The 16,823-nt window shown below is 30.8% G+C and overlaps 1 protein-coding gene across 3 annotated transcripts in view; it reads right to left on the reverse strand.

Annotated features, from left to right (window-relative positions):
- LOC113512826 (uncharacterized protein CG43867) overlaps positions 1–16,823 on the reverse strand; it is a 78,937-nt gene that overhangs the window by 32,476 nt on the left and 29,638 nt on the right. For 2 of the 3 annotated variants that reach the window (XM_052894583.1, XM_052894582.1), the window contains exons 2-5: positions 4,342–4,437; positions 2,610–2,798; positions 2,118–2,237; positions 104–280 (exon numbers count right to left, since the gene is read on the reverse strand). In XM_052894583.1, coding sequence (XP_052750543.1) covers positions 104–280; positions 2,118–2,237; positions 2,610–2,798; positions 4,342–4,428 — 573 coding nt within the window. In that variant the 5' untranslated portion in view covers positions 4,429–4,437. Of the gene's footprint in view, positions 1–103; positions 281–2,117; positions 2,238–2,609; positions 2,799–3,414; positions 3,602–4,341; positions 4,438–16,823 lie in introns of those variants that run through there. The other variant, XM_052894584.1, reaches the window with a different exon arrangement.

Consider the following 16,823-nt stretch of genomic DNA (forward strand, 5'->3'; position numbering starts at 1 on the left):
TTTTATTTAAAAAAAAAAAAAACAGAGACCCTCTACCTATCTACGCATACAAAGCCGAAACAGGCCACTAGTTATAAACATAAACTTCATAATGTTTGCTTACCGCGAGATCGTCAGCCAGTAAACTAGCTGTTGTCCTCTCATCCATGGTTCGGTTCATGGTGGTTAGAGGAGGCGTGGCAGCATTGACGTTGTTCGCTATGTTAGTAGTACCAATAGATAGATTCCGTCTATGACGCACCGGTGTACTGTAATGGGGCTCTGATGAGTTTATAGGAAGCTGTGAAGAAAACAATAAGATAAGAAATTTTATATTATTATTTATTCCTTGATAGATAGCCTACAGTATAAAGACGAAACAAGAAGGAAGAAAAAGAAGAAATTGGATGTGAACTGAAAATACCCAAACATATCAGGGTTACTTCCACGTATATATTAAGTAGAGCTGTAATACAAGGCTGCTTTTTTTATATAAAAAAGCCTTTGGCAGACTAAAATTATATTTAATTAGTATCATTAAACGCATCCTAATAAAACAAAGTTGCTTTCGGCATCTATCCGTATTTACATTTCCTTTAAACTTGTAATGTAATGAATCAAATAAATTTGTGCATTGCGGTACTCTCTATTATTCAAATAATTCTTGTCAAAAACTATTTACAATTTATGTGCTTTAAAGTATATAATTTTATATGGATAAAGTACATAAATAGAATTTTATTTTTAATTTAAATAGAAAAATACTTTTATGCTTATATAAATCAGATGAGCAAAACAAGAACGGGATATATCGAAAGTCGTTAAAAATAGATGATCTCTTATAAAAAAAAAAAAACATTAATCTTTTTTATCTTGAATATTACATAAAGACTAATAAATGATGCTGGCTACACCCACGCGTGTAAAACAAGAAATAGATAATATTGCTAAGCAATTAAACCTCCTTATTTGTGCCGTCAAGCTAACTGCGTGGGTTAAGTCCCTGACATACTGAATGCTAAACACAAATGAGGAGTTAAAACTATATTTGGTATTTGTACGTTTACAAACTGTAAAATCTAATAATAATTATATATATGAATGTGAATCTGATGATTTAGCGATTTAACGCCATTCAATCATTATGAAAGACATATTACAAAGTTTAATTGTATTTAATACGTATTTACTATTATTATTATTATTTTGTAAGCTTTTTTCTGTACCGACATCAATAGTCCTTGGCCTAGCCATGCTTAACAGATAGAAAATGCCTTATGGTGTTATGTGCGCTACATGTACAATTTGTCACTTATGTAAATAAATAAATTAAATAATTAATAAATAAAATTTGTCTACATTTAATATTCGACATAGAGACATGACAAATACACAATATACTCTTTTATCCCAGTCATGGGGATAAAATTATGGTACACATACATGGTACATAAACCTTAAAACTAATCTGTACATTCAATTGTTAACTAGACTATGTAAAAGTTAACTGAGATATATATTGTAAATAAAAAGGTAATAGCTTAGAGGAATTAGTGGTCAGAAACTAAATAGAATAAAGTGTGGTAGAACATTCATTTGATTATTTGATTTTATGCTGAATATACATATGAATGTTTAGAACACAAGTGTCAACAATCACTGTTAAAATGTCAATAACAAAATTTTAAACCAATTCAATATTAATATTATAAATGCCAAAGTTTATAATAATAGATGGATGTGTGTTTGTTGCTCTTTCACACAAAAACTACTGAACACATTTGAATGAAATTTGATATTAAAATTTGGATAGGTTATATTTTAAATTAGCACATAGAATACTTTGTTTACTATTTCACGGGGTCGAAGCGGGATACAGTTAATATTACATAAAATAGAAACACAAATCTTACAATAAAGGTGAAAAGTAAAGGATATAAAATACAAAAGTAGACAACTTAGAGTTCTAATGATTTGATACATGCCAATATAAGGCTAATAATATTTACTTTTTTATTACTTTTTAAATAAAAATTGTGAATGTACATCTAACACCAATGAATATGAAAAACAAGTGCAAGAAATAAGGAAGAGCAAAATAATTGCATAGCAACCCTATGGGTTTGTAAGGGCTCTACCTGAGGCCCCTCTAGGCTTTCTGACCGCCGTCGGTTTGAAGCCAACAGGCTTGAAGTGGCACGAGGTGAGCCGTCCTCTGTCCTCACTTCAAGGGAGAGGCTCGCTCGTGTAGGCAGAAACTGGAGGATGTTTCATCACAATTTAAATATAAATAACATTATTTCTTATGATAAAATAGATAGCCAAGAAAAAGACTACAGTCAATCCTAAATAAGCTGAAGTAATTTTTTAATTCTTACATCTTGATAAAGGATAACAGGAAGATATCATCATATATATATGGCAATACACTGTGTAGCCTAAATAATCCAATGAAATCTTTTTCTTAAATATACCTCATATTATAATAGAATTTTAAATACCTTATTACTGACTTTTTTATTAATACTACACATTTTAATATTTAAATAGGTGGTAAATAAGATATTCTTGATAAATATGGAGCATTATGTAAAGATATTACATTAATATATAACCAAAATAATACTTACAGCACAATTCCTGCTTCCCTGTGCTGCTATATGATTACGAAGAAGCTCCAACTGCTGATTACACCGGTCGTTTTGTTCCCTCAGCAGCTGATTTTGCTGTTCAAGTTCCCGGAGTTTATTTGTCACCCACTCTTTTATACGAGCCGCTTTTGCTTCCACCTGCTTCGCGTCCTGGAGTCTTAGCTGTTTCTGGAAATATAGGTAAACTTATATGTTACATTCTATTTTGTATATATTCACAATGCTTTTAATGATAAGACCATTATTTGTAAAGCACACTGTTATAAAATGTTCTCTTTAAAAAAAAAACTTTATAATTTTGAATACACAATAAAGTTAATACTTTTCATTTTTTTATGTGTTATATATTTATTTATTTATTTAAGAATTTGCATTAATTAATTATATTGCCAAAAGTAAGTAATTAAGGAAGTCGAACTGATAAGTTCGACTTCCACATAATTCCCCCTAGAAACAATCGTGATTTATTCTTGTTGCATTCGTCACGAGGGGTTAACAGAGCTGATTTTATGTTCACTGACGCCTCGCCAGCATATACCGATAATACAAATGAGGCTACCATTCCATTATTATAAAAGACCTAAAACGCAATAGTAGAGTATTTCTATGACAATTTATATTCACAAACCACAAATAAACAAAGTTCTTTACAGTAAAATTGGAAATTCTAAATGAAGTAATTAAACATTATAGAATAATTCATAAAAAATATGAATATGTATCATAAATATATATATAGCTAACTTAATAATTGGCTTTCGAGGGTACATATTGTTCCTCTCACCTGCATTTTTACAATTGCTAAGAGATAATTATTACTCCTTATACTTCCTATTTACACTCATATTATTTCTAAGTTAGACATAAAAGATGAATAGAAACAAGTATTTTCTTCAGTTTATTTAAATTTGCAATTTGTTTAACATGTTTAATTCAGATTTATTAACTAGAAACAAAAAACATCGTCACTTTTAGACCTAAAAAAACAAACAAACAATCGTAAACAAAACATCATATAACTCCGTCAGTGACGTTTGGTGACGTTTTAAAGGCCTGTGACCTCACACCTTTCTATACTTTGGGCGCGTTCGTAAGATGTTAATTATTATCGTAAAAGATACTAAAAATGATACTCCTATTGATTATAATTGATTGATTTTTTGTTTTAACGATCTTCTCATATTATTTAATATTAAATTTACTGTCAATATAAAACGATGAGGTGAATCTATATAGTTTTTCATAGATACTTGAGACGTCAAACAATTCAAAACAAATTTGTACATCTACAACAACTTATAAAAACTTTTCGCCATTATTGAAATATTTTATCAATTTGCTCTTGCAATTAAGTATACATTAGAAACTTGAAACTTCAAAAGCATTCAGTTTTACTGGTAGAATATTCCCTGTCTAAAGAATATCAATGAAGACGATTTTGTAGTAATTATTCATATATTATCAGATTTTTAGTACCTATAATATAAGATCTATTTGGGAATAAATTGTACTATATAAAATATTCAGTAGCATTTATTTATTTATAAAATTATTATTAATTTAGTAATCATTATCATTATATCAGCCGTTAGTTGTTCACTGCTAAACATAGACGTCCCCCATAAGTGTAGTTGTAGTTTGTTTTTTTTTTTTTGCTAGTAATCTCAACGCTTAGCAGGCTTAGATATTAATATCACAGGTAATATCTTACCTGTTCTTCAATTTGGCCCTCTAAACGCGATATGGCTCTAGGTGCGCCATCAGCGCCCGTTGGCCATTCGCACAGCCGCTGCTCCATGGCGCGGACCTGTAGAAAAAATAAATGTTATTTAGAATATTACAGTAATTAGTAAAGAAAGTAATTTCTTGTAAGCAGCTATCAAATTTTTAAAATTACTTTGCCTCGTAAGTAATTAGTATGCCACACCCCTCTGTTATGCAATCGTTGCGGAAACATGGTTTTGTTTCAAGGTATAAGTAAACAATCAAACTCCACGTTTAATGATGCCGCATTATAGAAAAAGTTTATCATCATCATTGAATAACAATCGACCATTCTTAAAATTAATTACTTTTTTTATATACTGCCAATACACTTAATTTTTGGATTCATATCCTTATTTATACCTAATAATCAGATTGTGATCTGTCATTTAATTTATAATTATTAAATTATGTGGCAGCTATAACGTCGCTAGATCTTGCACAAAACCACAACATTCAAACCCACTAATGTGTCGCAATATGCTATGATACAGAATAAAATATGTATTCAAAGATCGAATACATTACTTGGTTAACCACATAGTGCACTATATGGTTGACCGAGTAACGTGTTTCAAGGGACGAGGCATAATATAAATTGACTTATGTTGTTACAGCGATGCCTTGTTTTAAAGTACGAGTATGATGCAACGTTAAATCACTAGAGCATTTTGAAAATATATAAAGTATTCTAATTTTTCGCAAGATAAATATCGAGAACAACATTTTTAATGTAAAGGTATATAGTGTCTTTTTTTTCATAAAAGTAATTTAAAGAAATTCAATTTATAAAAATCCTAAGTCATAAATAGTTACTTAACAGTTTATACATGGAAATATATATAAATTATTTATTTGCATTTACATATTTTAATACTAGGAAATAATAAGCTATTTATATTTTTGAAAATATTAAGTTACGTGAAGCCATTTTGTTTCATATATGGCATCCATGTTTCGAATTCATAACGGGGGATTATTTTAAAGCAACAAGAGAGGGATTAAAAAGTAATCCTCGGAATTAAAGCAAGCGCTGTCCGATTTGGTGGGGATTATCATCAGACTGTGCAACGACTCGAATTTCATTAATTTTACAATCGTAATTACTGTGCTAATAAACATTTTTGGTAATAAATAATGTTTTCTATATGACCTGCTGTCAATTTGGAGGATTTTGGACGAATTAATATTTTTAAGATCTTCATTATTATTCGTGAATAAGAAATAAGCCATAATCATTATTTCTCTTCAGTCATATTAGATATTAGAAATAGCTTGTTATTGAAATGGATAATTTCAATAACAAGCTATTTCTAATATGTCGCAGTTTCTAATATGCATAAAGAGGACAACTTATGGCAAAAACATTCTCTTACAGATCTCATTAAAAAATACAAATGTTCGCCTTAAGGCTTGCAATTTTATTGATGGATCAAATCAATTATTCGTTATAAATCAAGAATTATAAAATTAAGAGAGAAAAATAAAGTCAATAAAAATATTATGACCAAATTACATAAACATTACAAAACATTATACTTTCCAAGAAATAACTACATGGGACTGATAAAGGAAACACTATAGATGTCATGTCGTATAGATAGGCCAAAGCTATCTGGAATCGGTCTGGAATAGAGCTGGATAAAAGAGAATCATGTATTAGTTGAACCACAAGAAAAAAAATTCTTAAATAAAAAAAAATAACTTTCTGAATAACAGTACGTTGAAATATCTATAAAAATAAATTTGATTCAATTTGATGTCAGTGCTATTAATTTAAAATATAAAGTGCTGACTAGAGTAAACTATGACAAATAAAATAAACCAGTCTTACACAATTTATTGGAAATTAGCAAATAGACAACATAATGACTCATTTGAATCGGGATTGGTATAGTATAGAAGCTTAATTCTAAAGTATCTTTAACTTTTTAAACTGTTATGTTAAATGTACACATGTATAGTATTTCACATGATGAATATACAAACTTACATTGGCCCGCATATAGGATATCGAACAGCATTCCGATGGCTTCACATCTCATTTTGACAGTGAATCATACACACTTCGTTTTATAGTCCATAATCCGCATTACATATGAAAGCACATGGTTTCCGGTATAATAAACCACGTGAAATATTAATGTGTAAATAGTAAAAAGTTCAATGTCCTTATGCAGCGGTGTTACCTAGTCAAAATTACTAATGAAGTTTCTTTATGATATTAAGTATATCTAAATTGCAATGTTCTTAGTTCGATCTTTACGTATTTACAGGACTTATAATTAAGATATCTACATTATAATAATAATAATAAATCTTTTTTATTTCAGGTATATAATCATAGTTTACAGTCATTGCGACAATAATTTAATATTAATTAATTACAATTTTCACATTATACAAACTATTATTAAATTATACATTAATTAATTAAGAAAATAAAAACAATTTTTTTATGGGTATATAATATTTTTATATATGAATAATATAAATATATTGGAGAAATTTTTAGTTATTTTGTGATTGTAATATCTAAATATTTTAAGTGCTTACTTAAAAAAAATGAATAACATTTTAATAATATATTACATATTATTTAATTTCACTTATATCTAAGAACTGTTCTTTAATAGATCTTCTAGTATGAATTACAATGATATTTACATTGTAAAACACGAGTAAAACTTTTAGATGGAGCTCTTATAAAATATTTGAGTAATACATGGCATACGTGTTCTTAAAATGATTAGTAATATAAAATATATGTGACGAAACACTTTACACCGGGCTATGTCTTCCAGAACAAAGGAAACTAAAGCAACGAATAAAGGATACAACCAGGAATAGCGTGTATTAATCACAAACGCCGTAATTTGCCTGACTCACGGCACAAGGGGACGGCAGTATCGGGAAATTTCTAAAACGGGCCACACTTAGACAAGCGGCGAAGAAAAATAAGCAATAGTCAACACTTCTGGAAGAATCATATATCAAATATATTAGAAATAAGAAGACACTTTCAGTTACAAATAAAAATACATAACAGTTAAGTATTGTTTGAATAAATGAAATGTTAAGAAGAAGTAAAACGAAATATATAGGTACAATGACAACTTTTTCAAATTTTTTTTTTTATTTTTACTAAATATTTGTAATTGTGATGACGAGAAGCTTAACTATACGCTATTATATTTCAAATACCTATAGCATTATATATTAGCTAGTACAGTCTGCTCAAATGAACTTCATTTACGAATCGGATTTGCGGTCAAGTGTAAATGAAGCATAGGAGTAAACATACAACTGCGTTCATTATTAAACTCTGTCTAATTAAACCATTCTCGTATGAATTGTCCACTAACTAACATCCTTATTTACCCAACACCACTGCAAGTTAATTTTTATTACGTTGTTGTTAAGAAGAAAGTAATAAACAGAGGTGTTAAAGTAACATTAAGTAAATAGGGTAGTATTTTTATAGACATTTGCTTATTTGAACGGGATGTATCAATCTTGGATCAACATTTTTAAGTTAAAATTAGCCACCGCACTCGCCGCCTCGTGATTTACAATTTCAAAATAACTAGCGACTGAACGCATCGGTAAGCGCCACCGGACGAGGGCTCGTTGTTTTCTTCCTATTAAAATATCCAAGAATATTTATAGTATAATGATATATTATATCTCGCATATGTACAGTAACTGAAAGAAATTAATTATTGAAATTTGAATTTATAATGCAGTATTTAAATATATACATACATATGCTTTTTGACTTTAGTTATCGTCCGCCATTAATTTAAAAACCCACTTGGTATAGACCTAACTGCTCTACTTACAGAGCAAATAAACCATTACATTATTAAGAACCGTCACTGCCTTTATAAAGACAAAAATGGAAAATGAATTCATGCATGAATTTATCTAGAAGTATCAATATAATAAATCAATATAAATTTTCTTGTGTAACTTTTATAAAATACTTCTGGCCAAAATATTGATATCGATAACAATTATAAAAGACCTAGCTACTTTACAAAATTTTTAATATTAATAAATTGCATACATAGATTTCGAATAAACATTTTTTGTTCTAAGTGATACCGACTCGAGGCTGCTTTAAAATAATGTATGTAGTAGGTTTTTTATATACCAAAACCATTCTTTCTTTGGAAATTTTACAAGGCTTCTCACTTTAAACTTTAGATTGATGAGTGACCATTGCTTGTTAACGTTGGTGTAGTACAATCAATCTAAATGTTTACCAACGACGTGGACCATTTGGCGCCCGGAATAGATCAAAGTCGCTTCGATCTCGTATCGCGATTGGAAGTGTCTCGGACGTGAGACATCCGGAGTTCCGCGTATTTGGGCCATAGGAAATGATTACAGGAATTTTGTGTGTGGCCATAATTGGATAAAAATAATTTTAGTCATGAATTACGCAACAGTATTTATTATCATTAGTAACTAATTATTTTTTGTTTTTCCTGTTTTCATTATGACAATTATGTGAAATATAAATGATTTTCAAAGGATGAAGGTTGTGAATTTGTCTGTTTTTTTTTTCGTAACCATGTTACGCATTTTGCCAGCTCTGAATCGATTTTTATAATACTTTTTGTACTTAATAGATTTTCCCTGTTAGGTCGACCTCCACGCAACTTCCCCCTGGAAATTATTTTGGATAATTCTGTATTATATGTTAACTGAGTTATTTTTAACCTCCCTTATCATCCATCATTGGTACCTCGCCAGCATATACCGATTGCGCAAGCAGGTTACCATTTAATTTTCATCCATATAATAATTGATATAGTTTATTTCCATGTTAGTATATTTATTTTGAAAGACGAAACCTGTCGTACTTTTTGCAAAAAAAAAAAAGAAATATGATAGACTCTTATAATATCATACTTAACAGCAATTTTGAGTTATCAAGATTCTGGAAGGCAACAAACTTATTTTCAAATTAAAAAAAAAAACAGCAAATACAAGAAAGAAGTGAATTACTTGTACAAAATTGATACAGAACAATTCACAACCGGCACCGTACTTATTAAAAGTACGAGTTACCCACAAAGGGAACTGTGTTCTCAAAGCTCAAGTTCTAATTAACTTGGGCCAAGTAAGGCGAGACCATCGGTGCGGAGCCGCGGTGCCCAGGGTGTGCCCGGGGACAATAAATTAGCGATAGTGCAGGTTCGAGTACGGTTACATTTGTTGTTTAAGGAAAAGGTCCCATTTACTTAATGAGAAAGTTTTTATGTACTGTTTTGTTACAATGGATAATGCATTTACCTTACATACATTTACATGGCTATGTTTCGGTTTGAAGAGTGGGATATGGCAGTGTAATGTGTATGGCAGAATAATACCTGAGTCCTTAGGAATGGTAACGCACGAGAGTATCATTGGCGAAACTGTTTACTCTGTTATGTCCATGGTACTGCTCATGTGTATTGGCGACGGTTACCACTTTTCATCAGGTGGGCTGTCAGCTAGTTTGCGATTTTAAGTTGCATAAAAAAATATAAAGAAGATTGAATTCTTTTATAATGTTGCCGAGGTTTCCTCTAGAGTGTACAGTATAAGGTTCTTCAAAAAGGGATATATTAAGGTTTCTTCAGGGTCGACAACGCGCACGTGACACCCTTATTGTTACAGGCGACAATAGGCAACTGTGACCGTTTACCATCAGACGGGCTGTATGCTTGCTTGCCACCCTTGTGACATATTAAAAAATCTCATATTGAACATAGTGCATAACTATACCTTTTTTTTTTTAATTAATTTTATTTAATCACTTTCAAACCTATTTTTAAATACGAATTATTATTAAATTAGTTAAATAATTCAAAAGCAGCTATTTGACATTTGTTTGAAATTTTACACCAAGCACCTAATATTCAACTATATAAGAATAAAGGTATAGATATTTATTGTTCTTATGATATTATAAATATTATATTATGTCGGTAGATAGGTTTATAATTTCTAACATACATATAGCATATAAACGTTAAATAGTTTAACGTTTATATGCTATATATACGTTTATATGTGTAAACGTTATAGCTTAAACTCCAAAAGCTATAAATTTAACGTAGGTACTAGTCTCTTTTAATCAAGTCACGAGGATGGCGTCAAGAACACCGCTAGTATTTTATACCAATACTTATAACGAATAATTAAAAAAAAAACAAGACTTCAATTGCGGTGAAACTAATTATTTTGATTTCAAAACTAAGCTGCTTAACCGATTTTGATAAAAATTTGTATCGGACTAATCTGTAAATATAAGATAAAAGAGATTCAGATAAAAGAATTTTCCAAACTGGTTTATAATAACTGACGGAGTCATAAAGTAATAGACATCGAAAAAAAAAATACATCCTAATTGATAATTTTCTTCGTTTTGTAGTCAATTGAAAAGAATACGTCTGGTCCATTTATTACAATTTTTAATAATAAACTTATTGGACAATAAGATTAAATTTTGAAGAAATATATATGTATATATAGCCTGAAACCTATTGGTCACATGAAATCATGGCGTTTAAGTCATTAAAAATTACTAGACTCAAGGAGCTAATTAAATAGTCTCGCTTATCCGTTTATAATGATATACTCGTAATAATAAGGATTTAATTTATCATGTGGTTCCGGCATAGAATGGGCCACCCCTTCCTTTCTTATAGGTGTCGCAAGAGGCAACTAAGGGAACTTAATGATAGAGAAATGGGCAGCAGCGTTCCTCTTAAAATATTACCCACGGCTGACTACGGTTGACAACCAGCCCGCCAAGTGTGACAACTGTTGGTCAAAACCCCCCTTATGTTCAACAGTGGAGAGTTAATGACTGAGATGATGAATAAAGATTTTTGATAAAATATTATACCAATAATATATAAACTTGTCCAAAAAGCTTGTGAACATTTTTGGACCTTTGTTAGAAACTCAATCATGCTTAAACGGATCTGAATTAAATTGGGCATCTTACAAATAGTCCATATATAGACTAATATAAGATAAATATAAGATACTTTTTATTATATTTTCTTTCAAAGCCGGATAAAGCTGGTATCTGAAAAATGGTTTGATACCGTTCTTAGTAGGCACGGACCGAAACTCTTTCTATTTTATATTATACGGATTAGAGGGTAGGTGTTACATTATCTCTGCCTACCTCGTAAGCCTTGTTATCAACATATACAGGCAAATAGATCCTATTAATATAATAATGCGATGGATAGACGGATGATTTTTATTCTTTCTTTGATTTGAATAAAATTGTATACACAGGTAAGTCGTATTTTAACTTTTCACATAGGATACTTAATATTATTATTTTGATTCACGCGGGTGAAGCCGCGGAATTCTGCTAGTATTTCACATAAATAAAATAATAATAATCTATAGGAAGATACTATATTTTTAGACAGAAACCAAGAACATTGCTTTAAGAAATACTTATAAGTAACGAAATGTCTCTTTGTGCTATGTAAATCCACTTTGTTCTAATTTACAAATTTTTATGAATTTTACATAAATGACAATATAAAATAGTAATTTAATAAATTAATACAATTTAATTTACTATAATCACTGTCAAATAACTCAGTATTATTTAAAACCGTTGTTACACTTTTTTTAGCTACGAAGGCACACTATAATCCAATTTGAACAATCGAAAAACCGCAAAGTACACATCAAAATGCGCATTCAACACGCACTTATAAAGGGCAGTTCACATTATATAAACTGAACCAATCCCCGCGGAATGGTTCATTTACGGAACAGTATTTTATGTTTTGAAAAGAGAACGCGACGTGCACGCTGTTTGCGGCGCGGAAGCGAACTAACCAGCACTGAGGATATCCTACAGGACGTGCCGAGTATATATTATGAGGATCGATATTTACATAGTACTTTTAATATGCAAGTATTATACTTAGTGAAATGTAGTCTAAAGTAAATTTAAAAAGAGTTGAATTTTATAACAGTTAAATTAATTCTAAATCCGATTTGGAGGCGAAGAATTTTTTTAGGACAGCAAATTACTAATTGAAGTAAAACACTAAATATATTTTCCACAGAAACACGGGTTAAACATTGAAAAAATTTGGAGACACCCATAACGTGACAGCTGGACTTGCCATGTAAAAATCAACGCCAACTAGCAATATACATTTTTTATATTGCATTTTTTTTTTATACACGTACACAGAACGACACCAAGATTCTTGCATGGACAGCCAAAAATAGTCTATATAAGAATCAACTTTTTCCAAAATATCTCAAAAGGAACGCTGCCGCATCGAGACTTGAACTTTATAATATTGTCCTTCGTCTATTTTTATCATTTATAAATACCAGTGAGTGAATTAAGCTTGAGTCAATTCACAAACAAAGGCGTTTCGAGTTAGGGTCGAGTGAACAGCGTGCATACCAATAGCGAGTGTGGAGTCTAATCCGTGTTGTATGAATTTTATTACTATTTTATTCAGGAATGATATTTTAAATAAAGACTAGTGTATGAATAATACGCTTTATTAATTCGTTATTCAATTTATTACGAATTAAAGTTTGTAGTTTCTTTTTTTTTAACCGATAAAGTTGGAATGGCACAGATGTACCTCTGGCTATGCTAACAGTTTACAATGATGGGGCACCAGTGAAAGATGACAGGTCATCTTCCGTCTTCGATCTTCCGGTATTAATTATAATGGTCTGCAGGAAGCCCAAGTGGAGGTCGACCTGACATTGTATTGTCTGTTTATTCATTATAAACCATTGCCATCTGCAGGTGTTAGAATAAAAAAAAATTATTGTGCTATATGAAAAATATGTAAGGATTCTGTGGAATATAAAAGTTCATTCACCACGCATGCTTGAAGGTACTTGTATAATAAATGTTTATTATAGAGTTTACGATCAATTGGGCATTCTTGTGGAGTTGTATTGTTTTCTATATTGAACAGGATAAGGAATTTTGTTTAAAAGTACACGTGTCAGTTTTATGCTATATTGATGGTGTGGAGGATGGAGTTACATATATAAATGTAGCGGTATCCCGCGGTTTTACTTGAGTGAATCAGTATATAAAGTATCTTATGTGCTAAGATAAGAGTGTATCAAATTTCATACAAATCCATTCAGCAGTTTTTGTATGAAAGAGTAACAAACATCTATCCATTAATCGTTACAAATTTTAAATAAAGAATAAAGAACTGGCTTCGGTTTTTCTTTATTCGAAATAGTACGTATACACCAAAAGATAACGAAGTTATTTTAACATTTATACTTTTATGAATAAATATATGTCATATAAAAATAACTTAACGGCTCATCTGAGATGCTTACAGATACGATCCTAGACAACGAATAGAGATCATAGAATACACTACATGATATAAATGTGACGTCTAGCCCCTCATTAATAATCCAAAAGCACTAAGCTGTCATACTCAGTAACTTCACTGCTATATCACACTTCAAATTAGGTTCGGATAATATCGGTACTGCCGCAATATCTATATATTGGGTTTCGATGGATATTGATGGCGAAAAAGAAGGTTATACCCTATTCAATATCACCTATAACAATCGGATATGTATATTCATTGCTTTGAAGATTTTCAATTCGTTATTGGACCAATATATAGATATATAGATATACGAGTATTACGCACCATTACTTCAAACCGAAACAGTTATTCGAGCACAGCTGTTCGGCAGCAGAAACACGATGTGACCGAGAGGTTTGCATCCTATACTGACCTTTTTTCCATCTCTCGAGTATTAAGCTCTCTTAGACACCTCTTACGACACCCACGGGAAAGGAAAAGTGGTCCATTCTGTGCCGGGACCACATGGCAAATCTATAAAAACGCTTTACGAAACAGTATTAAAAAAATACTTAAGGGAGAAACAGTCAACAAAATATTGACATAATTATATAGTCATAACATAAATTATAAACATAAGCTATTCAGTAACGAGGAATACAAAATGTTTCCCTCCGCCATTTATGTAAATCGCTCATGATATATGTAAACAAGGTTTCTGAATATATTAATGAACTTATTTTAACACAGCGTTATTTACGTGAACGTGGTGTCTTTGGATAACAATATAAGGCATATATAAAATAGCTGTAAATTTGTGGCCAAGCAGTATACAATCATTGGTATCATCATCATCATTATATCACCTGTTAACTGTCCATTGCTGAATATAGGCCACCCCTACAATGCGAGTTTTGCCAGTAAAAGCCACGCAGACGTGTTGGGCAACAGCAGATAGGCTTTGACTTTTTAAGAGCGATGCTGCTATCCATTTCTTGACCATTAGGTAATTGCCGTTAATCATTGGCATATTTAAGATTATATTTCGAGGGAAGAAGGGGTAGTTAAAAAAGTACACTGTGCTCTCTCAGACATGTTTCTATTGTTTCAGATATGTTTATAGCTGGAAGCTCCGCTTCAAATCCTGGGGTGGGCAGCGGACAATTGTGAAGTGGGAAATGTACATGTATGTAAATGATATAACGAATGCCCCTACAGAGATTACATACAAAAATATTGAAATCTGTATTAAAATCTAGATGATCCAGTGAACTTTGTATTACCTACAATGACATCTGTTGAAAGTAATTCGAAGTAACAATTCTCATACAAAATAACCAATTTTTCGATTTTTCAGTTGAATTTTAGGATGTTTCATTTTTTTTCTTTAAACCACGTCTGTATTAGGATGAATAAAATAAAAAAAAAATTCAAATTGAACAAGCCATTTTCGAGTTTAAGATATATTAACGAATAGCAATTGAATTAATATAGAAGATGAAGATAAAAGTAATAAATAACTCACGACTTTTATACAAATTTTTTATCGATGTCAATAATTCTTCATTTAAAAATCGAATGTTAATTTTTCCGAGCTCGCGTGTGGATTTAAAAACGTACAAAGGCAAAAATACAAACTGCACTATCCATGATTACAACATAAGTCAGACTTCCAGGATCACAAATCGCAATCCACGTTCAAAACCAATTTACGTCACCGAAAGTTGGTTTTATTACGTTGTGTCGCGACGCGCGTCTACTCCGACACTATATACTCATATATAATATAGCAGGAACAGTGTTGAAGTCTGTGACGCATTTTGGAACACATCCAGAATCTTGGAGGACAAACTCTGCCAAGGCTAGATTCGCCTTGGAGATTAAAGGAAATTTCATGCCAAATACGTGAAAATATTTATTTTGTCACAAACAATAGGTATATTGGTTAAAATGTATGAGAAAATATATGAGAAAATCAATTATTATCATTATCACTAAAACCTGTTAATTATCTAGTACTTAGTATAGGCCTCTTCCATGTATAGCTAGAGTATCGCCATAAATACTTAGTCAGTAGCCAAAGTGTAGAATCAAAAATAAAATGATAATGGTAGAACATTATCTTTTCGGTTGATACCATTTATAGATCATAATTGTCTCTATATTTGCTCAGAACTGTGAGGTCACATGTCGTGCTATTTTCGAAAAAGTTACAGCTCAAGAGATTACATTACATCCAGTAATCTAATGCAAGATTTTGAGGACATTTTAGCTGGTGATCATACACTAAGTTTCAATATATTTTTTTATGGATGAATATGGAATTATAGTTCCGATCGCATTATTACTTTACACTGATGGAATGCCAGGGAGGGATGATAGATGAGTATAAATGAAGCCAATTAACTTAATTAATTTATTGAATGAAGGGCAATTAGCTCATGGTAACAAATTTTCCAGAATTTCAATCAATCTCAAGAACAGCGAGGACTTGTTTCTCATTACTAGTAATCAATTGCCTTCCATTACTAGCACTTATCTTATAACCTTTATAAGATTTTGAAATCTTAAGATCCGTAACTGGTCGGCTACGGCTCTCTTCCAATAAGAGGAAATTTAGTCAACCATTGCCACGCCAAATGATTTCTTTCATGTGTTTTGTTCACGTGATTGTCATTTATAACTTCCTATAGATGAAAAGAAGTGGTGAGACATTGTATTCTTTGGTCAACAAACGGACAGATAATTACAAAACAGCACATACAAAAAAAAAAAAACTGGTAAGAATAAAATCTGAATAAACGCTATGGAAAGAGAAAGCAAGAAATGATTACAGGCTATAAATATTAATATGAAAATCAATACCTAGTACCGAATTTTAATGCCCTATTTCAATATTTAGTTATTATTGATTAGTTGTAATGACAGATTATAGTAGGTATTATTATAATCAAATATGACTATTACGACGGTTTGTATAAATTTAAAATACAATGTCAAGGTAAATTATTTAATTCCGTTATAGATTTTTTAAAATTGTTGTGTTTGTAATGGAGTGACAATCAAGTGGCATTAA

The sequence above is a fragment of the Galleria mellonella genome, unplaced genomic scaffold (genome assembly GCF_026898425.1).
Source record: "Galleria mellonella isolate WM207_F2 unplaced genomic scaffold, CSIRO_AGI_GalMel_v1 utg2134, whole genome shotgun sequence".
Lineage (NCBI taxonomy): Eukaryota > Metazoa > Arthropoda > Insecta > Lepidoptera > Pyralidae > Galleria > Galleria mellonella.